The sequence below is a fragment of the Tachypleus tridentatus genome, chromosome 7 (assembly GCF_004210375.1).
Source record: "Tachypleus tridentatus isolate NWPU-2018 chromosome 7, ASM421037v1, whole genome shotgun sequence".
Taxonomy (NCBI): Eukaryota; Metazoa; Arthropoda; class Merostomata; order Xiphosura; family Limulidae; genus Tachypleus; species Tachypleus tridentatus.
This window is the reverse complement of record NC_134831.1, coordinates 3400534-3418318: the sequence shown is the minus strand read 5'-3', so window position 1 is coordinate 3418318 and position 17785 is coordinate 3400534. Positions and strand designations below refer to the sequence as shown.

General features: G+C 35.4%; 1 protein-coding gene across 3 annotated transcripts in view; it reads left to right on the top strand.

The window, feature by feature from the left end:
• Positions 1-4978: 4978 nt before the first annotated feature.
• LOC143255010 (uncharacterized) overlaps positions 4979-17785 on the top strand; it is a 41806-nt gene continuing 28999 nt past the window's right edge. The window contains exon 1 of one of the 3 annotated variants that reach the window (XR_013030410.1): positions 4979-6061. Coding sequence is in view for 2 of the 3 variants with exons in the window: in XM_076509997.1 (XP_076366112.1) it covers positions 5854-6061 (208 nt within the window). In the remaining variant the exon portion in view is untranslated. The remainder of the gene's footprint in view (positions 6062-17785) is intronic. The other 2 variants (XM_076509997.1, XM_076509998.1) reach the window with 2 other exon arrangements.

Here is a 17785-nt window from a genome sequence, read left to right as displayed (position 1 = left end):
AAATGTTGTTACACATCGCATTTACAAGAATTTAAATCGAAGCTCAAGGAGTTACAAACTACTCCTGCTGAAGGATGTGCCCTGGAAGATGGTTGTTTGGGGCGATTTTACAGGGCGCAATCAAAGATGGTCTAGTAACGGAAGAACGTTAATGACCTGATCTATAAGATGTCATCCTATGGTTTGGATTGAGTGAGTGGAAATATTATCTGACGTATAACCCTGCCCAGCTGCCCAAAGGGCACATTTTTTTCGTGTTTTGCAGATGGTTTGATAAACATCCCTAGAAGGAGAGTTGTCAAACCCAAGTGAATCTAACTCTCTGTTGAGAAATCACAGTTATGGAAAAACATCTAAACGACAACCGTGATGTCCACTGCTCTTGACTTGTAATGTTGCCCAGAATAAGAACTAGCTTCCTCTTAGTTACTCTCCTACTGTAGCTCGTGTTATGAAGACAACTTTCAATGGTACTTAGAACACAGTTGACCCTGTCCTGCAATAGTGTGACATTTTGGTGTCGAATCTTTCTCCACACGATACTGAAACTGAACGATAGTTTATGTGAGCTGTATTAGGCTTAAACTTACAAAACATCATTTAAAGTCTAGCTTATCCATAGTATCACATCGGAGTAATTATCTTGAGATCCAATAGAGCAGAGTTATGCTAAAATAGACTTCTCACGTAGCACTTAAAAGTCGGCGGAGAAACGTGCAGAGAAATATTTCAACTCAAAACTTTATCACCACAAAAAATAAAAAAGACCAAAAAGGAACAAACAAAAAAAAAAACAAACAAACTAATATAAAGCTATAAAGATCTGAAGTTTGTTTTTTGAAAGTTGCGCAAAGCTAATCAATGGCTATCTGCGCTAGCCGTCCCTAATTTTACAGTGTAAAACTATAGGGAAGGCAGCTAGTCCTCACCACCCTCCGCCAACTCTTGGGATACTATTTTACCAACGAATAGTGGGATTGACCGTTACATTATAACGCTCCCATGGCTGGGAAGAGCGAGCACGTTTGGTGTGACGGGGATTCAAACCCGCAACCATCATATCACGAGTCGAACGCTTTAACGGCCACATGAAGAAATAGAACGATCCTTTAAGGGAACACATCTGCACAGAAAGTTATAATACTTCCATACTGTGTAAAAATAAAATGATTAGCATGATATTTTAGCAAGCCAAACTTGTTTGTGATATTATTCAGTCTCATGCTTTTATCATTGCACACACAGAGCAGTATCTGAAGAATATCCACTGAAAAAACCAATGCATTTTTTCCAATCAAAAAGGTTTTTCCTATAATATTATTTATTGAGAACCGCGATGTGCCATAATAAACGTCACATCAAAGAGTAGATAATTTTATAACCTGATTTACTTGGCTCTGATCTAAAAACAACAACAACAAAACAAAAATGAAGAAGTAATATTATAGTTGAAACATACACAAACGTCTGCCTCCAAATTATTTCACAAAATGTTGCCAAGAGAAAACGTATTTTCAGAATACACAAAATAGATTTCTTGTACGAGCTGCGGGTCTCGATCCCCACCGCTTGAGGCTACATACTGTGCATTAAGATAAAGTATTTCTCGTTAGAAAATTTCGCGTGCACTCTGGTGTCAGCTTCTTCGTGATGCCGACAACTTGCTATAGGAAATTTATTTTTCATGACTTTATTATTGTACATTCATAAGTTTTGTCCTTGCAGCCCAAAAAAAATTTCCCGTCGCGCCAAATATGCTCCCCTTTTCAGCTGTGGGGGCGTTATAACGCGACGGCCAATTCCATTATTCTTTGGTAAACGAGTAGCCCAAGCTACTCGAGGGCTATCTGCGCTAGCCGTCCTTAATTTATCAGTATAAGAGTAGATGAAGACAGCTATTCATCATCACCCACCGCCAAATCTTGGGCTACTCTTTTAGCAAAGAATAGTGGGATTGACCATTACATTATAACGCCCCCACGGCTGAAAGGGCGAGCATGTATGGTGGGACGGAGACTTGAACCCGCAACCATCATATTACGAGTCGAGCGCCTTAATCACCTGGCCATGCCGTGCCCTCAACGTCTTAAATTTTACTTATACTGCTGCGAGTAACCCTAATGTTTATTTGTTGAGTAACAATGTCACTACTGTGATGTATATTATTTTCCTCTAGCTTACAATATTTTGTAAAGTATTTGCATGGTAACACAGTGTTTTGTTTCTTATAAAAATCCATTCAACGTTTCAAAGCTGTTTCTCTACGTATTCATCGTGCACACATAGTGTTCAACTACGTACCTTGATTTTAGGTTATATCTGTGTTTCTTTTAACTTGTTATTATTTGTAATTCTGTCTGTCTGTAAGTGTTTCAAAACGTCTATGATATTTTATTTGTATATTAGATTAAAATAAATTGCAAATAAACGAAGACTAAAGTTACACCCATGACTGACTTTTTGCTATATAGACAAAGTGCTCAGTTAATAACCATATTTTTTCATTATTGAAATCCATTTACAAAGTTCATCTGCTAACAGTAACACATTATATGTAACTGATATTTATTTAACAGACAACGTTGTTGTTGTAACTTATTAATTAAATAATTAGTGAATGTTAACTTCCAATTTTACAGTAAGACTGAACACTATGTTTCCATAGTGCACTGAATGTTGTTCTTGCTATAAAAGAGTAAGTACCGTATTTTTCTAATAAACTAAACAGCGCAGTGTTATTGCGAGGCTGAATATTGTATTGTTATATTTAAGAGAATAATTGTTGTTGTAATAAGAGTAAATACTGTATTGTTATTATAACTGAATATTGTATTGTTATACTAAAACTGAATCATTGTTGTTATATTAAGACTGAATCATTGTTGTTATAGTAAGACTTATTATTGTGTTATTATACAAAGACTTAATATTGTGTTGTTATAATAGGGTTGTTGTTGTTTGGAATTTCGCACAAAGCTACTACAAAGCCCTAATTTAGCAGTGCAAGACTAGAGGGAAGGCAGCTAGTCATCACCACCCACCCCCAACTCTTGGGCTACTCTTTTACCAACGAATAGTGGGATTAACCGTCACATTATAACGCCCCCACGGCTGGGAGGGCGAGCATGTTTGGCGCGACTCGGGCGCGAACCTGCGATCCTCAGATTACGAAGCGCACGCCTTAACGCGCTAGGCCATGCCAGGCCTCTTGGGAATGAATTTTGTATTGCTGTAGTAACTGCAATATATTGTTAGTTGTAGTAACACTAAATATTTTATAGGTATAGAGAGATTGGATATTGTAATGTTCTTGTAATTAATGAGTAGGAAAACACAATGAAAAGATGAACACATTTATTTTACTGTCCGTTGTGCATGTCATGTTAGAAACAATATTAACCACTTAAGTAAATATATTTATAAATGAGCCACTGTTGTTGTTTTTTTCGGTCTATTTACTTCTTATACAAAAACTCATTAAAAAGAAACTTGTCTATAAAAAGTGGTTAGACTTTATAATATCCATGATTCTTGCTAAGATATTTTTCAAAAAGCGACTCTACGATTGAAAGATATATTAGATACTTGTATGTATTTTCTTTACAGTGCAAAATAACCACATTTTAGTTTGTTATGAAGGACTAAGAGCGCACTATTAGAAAGTTAGCTGCTGTCTTTTATTATCATTTAGTAGTTGATCTACTTTGAAAAAGACAAAAACATTTGTTACGTAAAATGATCAACTAACGAATTTTCCAAAATACTTTTTATTCCTTTAAAACGTTAAAACATGTATTAATATTGTTATAAATAGTGGCAAATGGAATACGGTTTAAGACAAAGATAATGTTTATTGTGTAGTGGTCAAAAGGAAACAACCACATATACTCATATCCGAAAAAGCTTCTAATAAGTGCGAGTTAAATGTATAGCTACATCAATTTTCCAAAGCTAAAAAGCGTTTGTCATAACGATGTAAAAATAGATATTTACGAAACAACTAATTGTATGTTGTTACAGTAAAGGCACACAATAACCGTTTTATTGGAAACTAATTAGAAACGTAGAATAAAACTAGATGAACAAAATGTATCGTTATACGCCTGTAAATACGTCAATGAACTAAGTTGAAAGCTACGCATCGTGGTTTGATTCCGTTGGTTTGAAACAGTTTTTATAATGGAGCCTAGTTGGTATCAACTAACACCATTCTATTTTTTATAATAGAAATATCAACGGTCGACACTGAACAAACAAATATTGAGTGTTTGATCTCAATGATCAACAGTATGGGAACTTATTGTTTCGTAGCAAAATTTTATCAACTACCATCATAAATCTTGAAACTAAAAAGGTTAACTTAATACATCGTTATTGGCGCAGAAATAAATTCATTGTGATAACTTGAATATTCGAAACTGTTTAAGGCCGTGTGGTAAATATTTTATTTAAAGAAATGCGATATATAATTTTAGATAAGATTTAGTTACTAGTAGGAGAGAAACAGGCAGAATAAATAATTCTGTTTATTTCGTCATGAGTTGAAACTCAGTAATGAAAAATATTTCGTATAACTAGATTTTTTTTATTTAGCTTTTAAGAGATGGAGATAATTAAATATGTTATCAACTGTCCTAGTGCATTAGCTGTTCTTAAATATATATATATATATTTTCGAGATAAATGAGCCCAACTTCATTTTGATTTTGTTGGAAATGTTATCGGTGATGAATTTGAATGTTGGAATGTGGTACGTAACTTCACTCTGAGTAATCAGATTTCTACAGACACTAAAGTGCAAGGATTTAAATATTAAATATAATACAAACATATCAGATCCTGTGAACTGATAGAAGTTTCTGTGAAATATTTGTTGTAAAGACATATTTAATCCTGTGAAATAACACAAGTTTCTGGAAAACACTTGTTGTACAGACATGTTTAATCCTGTGAACAACTACAAGTCTTTTCAAAACATCGAATGACGTTTATAAGAATTACTAACGTATTTCAGAAATTAATTTTGTCAGTCTTTAAACAGCTAACATATGCGGTCAAGACATTTTTGTTGTATTTTCTACATCGATCGCTTGGAGCGCTACAGCCGCTGAAATGAGTAAACGACTTCTACTGTTGCGTGGAGAAATTGGAGCTTCATTTCCTGCCCATGACAGCTCCTGATGTTTGCTGTTCTTATCATCTGCCCTTCCAAAGTCACCCCTTTAATCAAGACTAAACAGCTAGGAAGGGTAAGTAATAATCGTAGATCAGGAGTGTGGAAGCTAGTCAACCCTTTATAGTTTTACCCTTAATCGATGAAATGAAATAATTTATCCATTATCGTGTCGTATTCCTGGTTTCCCTCCCTTGTGAATGGAATAGACGAAACCAAGATCACAGGAACATCCCAGTTTGCCAGAACCACGAAAATCGTGGCGCGTGCTCTCTAGTGTCTAAGTGTTTTCTCTCCTGATGTGACTAGTTTCCCGGATGTGAAATCGATGTAGAGACAGGTGAGACATCAGAGCTACAAAGTGAAGATCGACAAACTGTTTCAATCCTGTTGAAGACTGCTTATCTACCTAGAAAAAAACAACAACAGGATAAACTTATCTGTGTTTTGGTGATTGTTTTCGTGCCTATGGCCGACGAGAACTGCCCTCAACAGGCGCTGGTTCCCGGCACGAATGGATGAGACCTCTTCGTGGGTTCGTTTGCCTTGCTTCCGTTGCGTCAGGAGTGGACTACGGGCGTTTGAGCCCGTGCGGTGCGGCACGCTGGCTCACTCGATGAGCAGGGCCCTGGGGCCCCCCAAAACTGCCGCATCCGACCACCTCCGCCTTCGCAGCCGCCATGCCCTGGTTTTCTGTGCGCCTACTACGTGTGCTGACACCTCTCACCGTTATCATGTCCCTAGTTGCTCATGGAATCGTTCTCTGCTCTAACGCGTGGATCCACACCGAAGAACTAATGCAGAACCCGTTGTACAACGGTACCGGCGACCGAGAGTTTCTCTCCAAGTTCACGGTGTCCGGGCTCTGGCGCCTCTGTTACAACGATCGTAAGTTGTCTCTTTAGATTATATCGAATCAAATCGTTGCTTTCGTACTTAGTTTTTCGTTTCTCTTCCAGATGGTTTGCATCCAGTAAAATGTAAATCTAATAATTAAGTTTGTTAACCTAAGTTCACGATTACATGTTAATATTTCTTATAATTCCAATTTTGTTGTTATTCTGATCACACTAATAGAACCCCGGATTTTAGCTTTGTGAGTTCATAAACTTGCCGCTGATCTACCGGGGAGGGGGAAGCTGTAATCTTAAGAAAAACATAAAAACTGGAGTGTAAAAATGTTTGGTCAAAAGCGTAGTTCCTGACATTAAGCACTCAGAGCTAACAACAAATACAATAAATAATCAACCTAATTATTTTAAATTATTATTGTCGTGCTTTGGGAAATTTAAAGGCAAGCTAATTCAGGGAAGGAAGTGTTATATGGAGCGCCGTAGTTTCAACTGTTTTAGGCATCCAACTACATGGCTTTATAATCTACGTATTTATTTATATACAGAAATATGGACACGCATATGGACAAACTGCTTTGTGTCTGAGGGTTACTTGAAAGCGATCTCCTTCTGTGTTAAAGATATGGTTTAACTAAAACAGTACACTTACTTCATGACGACATCATACAAACCTGAAGTACGGAGGGACACATTGTGGTTTCTTGCTTTTAAAGATATACTTGAAGTCATTATATGCAAAATAATCTGCTTTAGTGGGTGTATGGGTGGGAAGTTTTAGGGGGTGCAGGTATGAGAAGTTTTAGTAGGTGTATGAGTTAGAAGTTTTATTGGATGTAGGTGTGAGAAGTTTAAGGAGTGTGTGAGTGGGAAGTTTTAGTGGGTGTATGGGTGGAAAGTTTCAGGGGTGCATATGTGAGAAGTTTTAGTGGGTGTGAGTGTAAAAAGTTTTAGTGGATGTATATGTGAGAAGTTTTAGTGGAATATGAGTTGGTAGTTTAAGTGGATGTATGGGTGGGACATGTTAGTATGTGAAGGTGTGGGAAGTTTTATCGCGAACATAAACGTAATATCACTTCACAACTAAATCAGGTTACATATTTTAATACGCAAAACAAAAATATCTTTATTTTACTATATCATAACTTCACAACAATAACGTAGGCGGACTATATTAAATAGTAAAATTCTAGTCATTTCATCTGGTGGACTTATCTTCATCAGAGGAAATGGCATCCTTGTCAGATGTCAATGGATCTTCATTGGAACAGACTAATATTTCCAGTGTATCTATCTACTCCCTTCCAACATACTTGAAACACCACAAGAAGCAGGTCTTTGGAACTGAGCACAGTAGCTGATTAGGAGTAACTATTAAATGTAACGTTCGATTTCTGTAAAATATTTAAGTGATATTAACCACCACAATTCTTCAGTTAGAACACATATAACTGAAGTCAATTTCAAAACTTTCATTAGATTTCCTTTTTTTCTGTCTTCTCCGGAAAAATATGTATTCTCATTTGAACAAATAAACCTTAGAGAGGTTACCAAAATGGTTACCTTCTCTGAACTATGTCTCAAACTTGGGGATATCAGTAGAAACCCTATAACGTCAACTAAAGAACCATTTCTGTTGGGTATCAAGACAGTACCAGACATATTGATCTGTATTATAAGACTCGTACGATGCATCTGTATACACAACAATAAAGCATTAACATGATACGTTTTGTGGAACGTACGATATTCGTCATTATACGATACTAATTATTTAAAAATAATTGATTCTATATTATCTAGCTTGGAATCAACTAAATGAGAGGTTTTCAAACTCTGTTAGTCTGAGGGTCTTTTGATTTGAACGAAAAGGTTTGAGGCCCACAAGCCTATATAAAAATTCCTTAAAATGTGATTTATTAATTTCAAAAATAATTTGTTTGTTTGAATTTCGCACAAAGCTACTTGAGGGCTATCTGTGCTAGCCGTCCCTAATTTTGCAGTGTAAGACTAGAGGGAAGGCAGCTAGTCATCACCACCCACCGCCAACTCTTGGGCTACTCTTTTACCAACAAATAGTGGGATTGACCGTCACATTATAACGCCCCCACGGCTGAAAGGGCGAGCATGTTTGGCGCTTCGGGGATGCGAACCCGCGACCCTCGGATTACGAGTCACACGCCTTAACGCGCTTGGCCATGCCGGGCCCATTCAAAAATAAATACTAATAAACTTTAATAATATATATGAAGTACTTTTTATTAACCTGTATGTTTCTAATTTAACGTGGCCTTTTCTTAGCATTTTATATATATATTATAATTAGGCATTACGAAGTTATATAGTACGGGTTAAATTCACAAACTGACGCGTAGGTCCGGCATGGTCAGGTGGATAAGGCACTTGACTCATATTTCCGAGGGTCATGGGTTCGAATTCCCGTTAAACCAAATATGCTTGACCTTTCAGCCGTGGGGACGTTAAAATGCGATGGTCAGTCCCACTATTCGTTGGTAAAAGAGTAGCCCAAGAATTGGCGGTGGGTGGTGATGACTAGTTTCCTCCCCCTAGTCTTACACTGATAAATTAGGGACGACAAGCGCGGGTAGACCTCGCGTAGCTTTGCACGAAATTCAGAACAAAACAAACTGACGAGCAGTTAAACAAATGCTTCATATTATGTAAGATTATATTACAGCGCTAAAATCAGAGATTCGATTCCCCTCGATGGACACCTCAGATAACCCGATATGGCTTTGTTTTAAGCAAAACACAGACACATTTTAAAAAAATATTTACACCTGCGGTTGTGCATATCAGACTTTTTAACACATTTGTTGCTTATATACTTTGATGATAGTAAAAATAAACAGGTGTCACTACAGGCTACGTATCACATGTCGATTATACGAAATATGATACACTTAAAGGGCTAATGTTTATATAATAGGTAATCATTCAAACTTAACAATCTTTTGATAAGACAGAAGCTGCGACTTATAGTAAAAAATTGAGTTATTTCTACGACTTTGTTAGTTAGTCTTCATTATTGTTACTAGAATGTTAAATAATTGTTATTCATTTTCAGCACTATCATGAGTAGTTTTTAACATGAAAGTCAGGCATGCATTACAGCACTATCATGATTAGCTTTTAACATGAAATTCAGACATACATTACAGCACTATCATGAGTAGATTTTAACATGAAAGTCAGACATGTACTACAGCACTATTTTAAGTAACTTTGACATGAAAGCCAGACATGTATTACAGAACCATTGTAAGTAACTTTAACATGAAAGCCAGATATGCATTAAAGAAATATTGTAAGTAGCTTTAATTCGAAAGTTAGACATGTATTACAGAACCATTGTAAGTAACTTTAACATGAAAGCCAGATATGCATTAAAGAAATATTGTAGCTTTAATTTTAAGTTAGAAAGTTAGACCATGTATTATATGCATTAAAGAAATATTGTAAGTAGCTTTAATTCGAAAGTTAGACATTATGAATTATGGTTTTAACATGAGTATCAAATAAGTATTACAACTCTATTACAAATAGCCTTTAACGTGAATTACTCTATCTTATATAGTTTCTAACACAAATGTCAGACATGTCTTATAATACAATTTAAACAACTAACGTGTGAAAGCCATGTATGTTAGCAGTGAACACATCTACAAATAACAAAACCCACAAGAGTTAATATCAAAATACCGGTATATACCCCAGTTCAAATCATGAGAGCCCTAGCACTGAATGGCTCAACTGGTAAACTGAGGGTCGTGGGTTCGAATCTCTCTCCCTTCAAGCATTTTCTTCCTTTCAGCTGTGGAAGCGTTATAATTTACGATCAATCCCCCTATTCGTTGCTTAAAGCGTAATCCAAAATTTATCGGTGGGAGGTGATGACTAGCTGTTTTCCCTCTTGTCTGTTACAGCTAAATTAGGGACGGATATCCCTCGTGTATGTTTGCACGAAATTCATAACAAATGATTAACATAGATGCATCTTGGATATAGCACATTTACATTTAACAAAGACGAATGTTCATATTCATTTAAACTTTTGTTTTTTTATATATATTTCACCACAAAACATGTATTATGAGACTTTATTTTATGATTTAAAGACAGTTTGCCAAACCGCTCTGCCTTATAGATCCACAACCCTATTTACAGACATCTAATTTACTGGTCCTCTATGTACAGATCCATATCCCTGTTTACAGACATCAGGTTTACTGGTCCTCTATGTACAGATCCATATCCCTGTTTACAGTCATCAGGTTTACTGGTCCTCTATGTATAAATCCATATCCATGTTTACAGACATCAGGTTTACTGGTCCTCTATGTACAGATCCATATCCATGTTTACAGACATCAGGTTTACTGGTCCTCTATGTATAAATCCATATCCATGTTTACAGACATCAGGTTTACTGGTCCTCTATGTACAGATCCATATCCCTGTTTCAGACATGTTTGACATGTATAAATCCATATCCATGTTTACAGACATCTAATTTACTGGTCCTCTATGTACAGATCCATATCCCTGTTTACAGACATCAGGTTTACTGGTCCTCTATGTACAGATCCATATCCCTGTTTACAGTCATCAGGTTTACTGGTCCTCTATGTATAAATCCATATCCATGTTTACAGACATCAGGTTTACTGGTCCTCTGTGTATAAATCCATATCCATGTTTACAGACATCAGGTTTACTGGTCCTCTATGTACAGATCCATATCCCTGTTTACAGACATCAGGTTTACTGGTCCTCTATGTACAGATCCATATCCCTGTTTACAGACATCAGGTTTATGATCCTCTATGTACAGATCCATATCCATGTTTACAGACATCAGGTTTATGATCCTCTATGTACAGATCCATATCCATGTTTATACACATCTGGTTTACTGGTCCTCCATACACAGATCCATATCCCTATCTGCAGACATATAGTTTTCTAAGAACGCCTCTTCACAGACTGAAGTAGCGAGCACTGTAATAATTTCACATCAAGATACCATCCAGTTAGCTGTAAGACCTAGAACTACGTATTGATATAAATATAACGAAAGGTTAGGGGCCGCTGGGTTTGCACGACGCCATTGCGATGTAGGCTTGGTTGCCTTGCTTCGTGCATACCATATGTTGCTGTACATTATATGTTCACTATTGGATCAGGAGTTTGGAATTTCTTTTCTAATAAATGATACGTACTTACTTATTTGATTGGAAAACCAAATGGTTTTTAACTTTTAAAATAAAACAATAATTATTTACTTTATTGCCCAAAATATCGTCGCTAAAATCAGGGTGTTCGATTCCCATCGGTGGGCTCAGCAGATAGCTCGATGTGGCTTCGCTATAAGAAAACACATACACACGCCCAAAATATCAGCTCTTAGGTTTGAAAGTGAAATATGTTAACTGTTTCATATGTTTATCGTCATTCTTGTGGAATCGTGTTACAACCAAACATCTCATCTTGTAATCACTCGTCATGAAGTCTGACGTATCCTAACGTTAACACATCGTGAGTTTCTCGGCGTTTTAAATTACTCTAAAACACTATCTTTGTTATGGTACAAAAAAAAAAAAAAAAGAACACGCTTATGCATTTCACAATTTTGGAGATGTAATATTTTTGTGAAAACTTTTAAGGAGATAAATGAAAACCAATGTCGTTTTCTAATTTTTATGTTTATCTCGTCAATATTTTAACATCATGGTTGGATTTCGACGTGCAGTAAAGATTGTTTACCTTGTAAAATCCCGATAAAAGCTACTCGAAAAATATTTATCTACGCCAACTGTCTCTGTTTTTGAAATGCTAGACAAATGGAACGTAATTAGTCAACATCGCCCACCGCCAACTCTTAGGCTACTCTTTACCAACGAAACGTGGGATTAACCATTACATTATAATTACCTCTCGGGGAAAACAGCGAGCTCATTCGAAGACAGGTTTTTACGTCATTACCCATAACTTGCGAGTCGAGCGCCTTAACCCAGGTCCTGTTGTTGTTGTTGTTTTGAATTAAGCACAAAGCTACACAATGGGCTATCTGTGCTCTGCCCACCACGTATCGAAACCCGGTTTTTAGCGTTGTAAGTCCGCAGACATACCGCTGAGCCACTGGGGGGCAACCCAGGTCCTATCAGGCCATTTAGTAAGGACCATAGAATGGCACGACAATTAAATTTATCTTAAAATGTAGGTTTATTTATCAAATGTTGTTGTAAGTAGAGGTTTACCTCAGACTGAAATTAGCTGTAATATAATGGACGTCTTTATTTTAATATTTAACTGGCTAAAGTACCACCTTTTTGCATGGCATTTGTTTCATTGACTTCACAGGATGTGGGCATCAAGTGGGTTATGAGGGATAACCGTGCTACCTTTACTGCTAGAAACTGCTTTGATGTGGCATCGATTTTTTGTAGTAAAATCTGAAATTCCTACGATACTTTAACTTTCTATCCATTAAACCCAGCGTTTAAGAATACACTTGTATCAAAACTGGTTTAACCAGCACCTTACGACTGTTTGTAACGTGAAAAACCCTGACAGCCCTGACTTCCATATATGGATTCAGGAATCTCAATTTGAAATGTTCTGAAATTTATAGCCAATAGAAAGTTTCAGGTCATTAATGGTGCTGTGATAACAACAACAGTGTATTCTGTTTCACACATAACACACACACAGTTACGTAATGTTTAAACACAAATAAAATCCGGATTTAAATGGAGTATTTTTTATGCAACTTTCACAGACTGTTTTTATTTAATATCCGAATACAACTTAGGAATATCTACAGTTTCTGAAAATAATTTATATTTATTTTGTTTGTTTTTTAATTTCGCGCAAAACTACACGTAAGCTATTTGAGCTAACTGTCCATAATTTTACAGTGTAAGTAAGGCTAGAGGGGAGGCAACTAGTCTTCATCACCCACCACCAACTTTGGGGTTAGTCGTTTTCCAACATATAGTAGAATTGATTGCCATATTATAACGCCCCCACGGCTGACAGAACGAGCATGTTTGATGTTATAGGGATTCAGACCAGCGACTTTCACATTACGAGTCGACTTCCTTAACCACTTGGCCATGCCGGGCCGTTATATTTATTTAAAATATATTTTTATAGAAAATTGGTTTTATTTTATTATTGTTGTTGTTTTAGCGCAAAGCTGCATAACAGTGTATCTGCCTTTTGCCCACTACAGAAATATGATTTTACTATAAATTTACTGCTGAATCACCAAGAAGACTACTGTACTAACCGTACAGTAGAATCTAAATATAAATGTATAACTATCATAATCAATTACAGCCAAATTAACTTGTTAGAAATAAATTTTAGGCTTAGGACTATATCTATTCTTTTTATTATTACTAAAGTTGAATGTGAAACATTTCTGGTTTTACACTTAGTAGTTAGGCCTAATTTGGAGTTAAAACCTTTGTTGCTATACGAAATAACTTCTTTTTAACATTCGAACCGAGCAAGAAATATCCAGTTCAGTTTAAAATAACATAAACTAAGTAATCTAAAGCCAATAATAATAAAAGAATAATTCCTAATATCCAACAGAAGTTAGTAACACTTCTAGTATATCATTACAAGAATAACATTCTAAATATTCGTGAGAAGAAGGTTTTTTTCTCCAGTATTTGTGTTCGTTGTTACGCTTAAAGTTGTGCTCACCACGGGCTTCAAAATCGGTTTTTAGCGTTATAAAAGCTTTCAGACTTATTGCTGTGTCACACAGGGAAGAATAAGGTTTTCTAGAAGGTCAATTTGAAATTTCATATTTTAGATTATGTAACTGATGTTCCTTATATCTTACTCAACAACTGGAGTTGACTGCTTTAAAACGAACTGCATCTTATGTCGTAGCTTGTTTTAAAAGTTAAAACATAATTTAACATTAAGTACACCCTGATAATTAAAAGCCACGAATTCGCTTGCGTTTGTCGTTTGTTTTTGAATGACACATTTTTTCCCGTAATATTTCAGTTCTTTAGTTCATTTGCACACGTCGATTGTTCTCAGAAAATTATATTCGTACATCAAATTATTTAAATAATCTAACGTAAAAACTGCTATCTCAAATACACATTATTCTGCGTTAGCCAAGAATCAGATTCTCAAAATTAACGTGAGTGAAGTAGTGATTGAACATTGAAAAGACATTATTTAACAGAAAGTTACAAATAAAGATGCCACTGCTTTTAGAAAATGAGAAATTTATCTCATGAAAGTTGTAAAATTAAAGGGCTCACCTTCTTTTATACTTTATATAAAGTCCTACCACGTTCGAACAACATGTACTTTTCCATTTTCTTGATAAAATAACTGCTGATAGTCAAAAATAGCAAGATAGTTAGAGTTGCTAGACAATAGCATTTAAACAGTTACAGTTGATAATCAATAATATTAAAATAGCTGATAGTCAATAGTAGTATAATAGTTACATTTCATAGTCAATAGCATTGAGATAGTTACAGCTGATAGCTAAAAATAGTAAGATAGTTAGAGTTGATAGTCAATAGTAATAAGATAGTTACAGTTGATAGTCATTAGTAGCAAGATAAATACAGTTGATAGTTAATAGCAGTAGTAAGATAAATAGAGCTGATAATTAATAGCAGTAGTAAGATAAATAGAGCTGATAGTTAATAGCAGTAGTAAGATAAATACAGTTGATAGTTAATAGCAATAGTAAGATAAATAGAGCTGATAGCTAATAGCAGTAGTAATATAGTTCCAGTTGATACTAAATAGTAGTGAGATACTTACAGCTGATACTTAATATTACTAAAATAGTTACAGTTGATATTTAACAGTAGTGAGATTACTACAGTTGATAGTTAATATTACTAACGTAGTTACAGTTGATAGTTAATAGCAGTAATGGAGTTACAGTTGATGGTCAATAGTTATAATATATTTACAATTGATAGATAATAGTAGTAAGATAGTCACAGTTGAAAATCAATAGCAGCAAGATATTTAGAATTGATTGCAAATAGTAGTGACATACTTACAGTTGATAGTCAATAGTAGTAAGACAGTCATAATTGATAGTAAATAGTAGTGAAATAGTTACAGTTGATAGTCAATAGCAGTAAGATACTTAGAGTTGACAATTAATGGTAGTATGATACTTACAGTTCATAGATAATAGTAGTAAAACAGATATAGTTCATACTCATTAGAAGTAAGAAAGTTACGCTTGAAAGTTAAAATAAGTAGTAAGATACTTACAGTTGATAGTCAATAGCAGTAAGATACTTACAGTTGATAGTTAATAGGAGTAAGTTAGTTACAGTTGATAATAAATAGTAGTGAGGTACTTATATTTGATAGTTAAAATTAGTAAGATAGTTAAAATGGATAGTTAATAGTAGTGAAATAGTTACAGTTTACAGTTGATGGTTAATAGCATTAAGACGGTTATTGATAATAGTTAATAGTATTAAGATAACTACAGTTGATAGTGAATAGTAGTAAGATAGTTGCATTTGCTAGTTAATAGTTAAGATAGTTTCAGTTGATAGTCAATAACTGTCTTGCTGTGTAACTTTGTGCTATCTGTGCATTGCCCACCATGGGTATCGAAACCCGGTTGTTAGCGTTGTAGGCCCGCAGACATAACGCTGAGCCGCCACTGGGGGCAATAATAAGATACTTACAGTTGATAGTTAATAGTAGTAAGACAGTTACAGTTGAGAGTAAATAGTTGTACGATACTCACAGTTGATATTTAGCATTAGTAAAATAGTTACTTTAGATATTTAATAGCAATAAGATAGCTACAGCTGTTAGTTAGTAGTTAAGATTGTTACAGTTCATAGTCAATAGCAGTAATATGGTTAAAATTTATATTTAATAGTTAAAATAGCTACAGTTGATCGTGAATAGCATTAAGAAAATTACGGTTGATGGTCAATAGTAGTGAGATAATTACAGTCTATAGTCAATAGCAGTAAGATAGTTACACTAGATAGTAGTAGTGAGATACCGTTGATAGTTAATAGTAGTAAAGTAGTTACAGTTGGTAGTTAATAGCAGCAAGATACTTACAGTTGATAGTGAATAGCAGTAAGATAGTTACAGTTGAAAGTCAGTAATAGTAAGATAGTTACAGTTGTTATCCAATAGCAGTATGATAGTTACACTTTATGGTCAATAGTAGTGAGATAGTTATAGTTGATTGTCAATCGTAGTAAGACACCTACAGTCGATAGTTAATAGTAGAAAGATAGTTACCGGTGATAGTTAATAGTAGTTACATAGTTACAGTTGATAGACAATAGTAGTAAGATAGTTACAGTTGATAGTGAATAGCAGTACAATTGCTAGTATGTTTTTTTGTCTTTATTAATTTCACTAAAAGCTACACGAGGGCTATCTGCCTTAACTCAACTAGCAATGCCGGACCCCATTGTTAGTAACTAGTAGTCAGATACCGTTCATAGTTAATAGTAGTAAGATAGTTACAGTTGACAGTAGTGAGATAGTTACAGTTAGTTAGCTAGTTATCACCATTAGATTCCATCTAGGAACATAGGGCCGCAATCGCTTGCGGATTCTTCAACAAGTATTTAAGTGAGTAGGTTGTTGGCCCACTGCACCGAGTCGTCCCTAATTTAGCAGTGTAAGACTAGAGGAAAGGCAGCTAGTCATCACCACCCACCGCCAACTCTTGGGCTACTCTTTTACCAACGAATAGTGGGATTGACCGTCACATTATAACGCCCCCACGGCTGGGAGGGCGAGCATGTTTGGCGCGACACGGACGCGAACCCGCGACCCTCGGATTACGAGTCGCACGCCTTACGCGCTTGGCCATGCCAGGCCTAAAATAGTTATAGCTTATAATAAATAGTAGTGAGATACTTACAATTGATAGCTTATATTAGTAAGGTAGTAATAGTTGATAGTTAATAGTAGTAAGAGAGTTACAGTTCGTAGTAAATAGTATTGAGATAATTACAGTTCATAGTTAATAGCAGTAATATAATTACAGTTGATGGTTAATAGCAGTAAAGGAGCTGCGGTTGACATTGAATAGCAATAAAATAGTTACGGTTGGTATAGCTTACACACATCTTATCGAAAGATCAAGTTGATTAAACAGTAAATATACATCACTGCACCACCATCTGAACATTTGGTTATATTTCGTCTTAGAGTAGTACGTTTATTATGGCCAGAAGTTGACGTATGTTCAGGAGTTCGTTTTTTTTCCCGTGTTGGAAATGTATATTTGGAACTATCCGTCTAAATATAAAACAACGTGACATAGGTTGATAATTCCATTAATATAAGTTCTATGTATATATAATACTTTTTAAAAAATCTTAAATTTCTGGTTCAACATTCCTCTTATATTCAGTTGTACGTGGCTTATCCCATTAGAATCACTCGTATAAAACAGACAGTCGCAGACAGAATGGTAAATTTCAAGAAGGCCTGAAAAACAATGATTATCTCCCACTGTCTGTTACTCTGGTAACACGAATTCATGCACTTAAGTAAGAAAGAAAAGATAGATTAATCCTAAAGGTGGTTGCCACAGTGAAGGTAAGGTTAGTGAATACGCTCAGTAAATTGGATGTATGAGGAAACTTCTGCTCTGAAAGGTTTTAAGAAACTTGTGAATCAAGTTTTGCTTTTCTATCACAACCTAATCAGAAGATTGGGCTATAAAAATTGGATT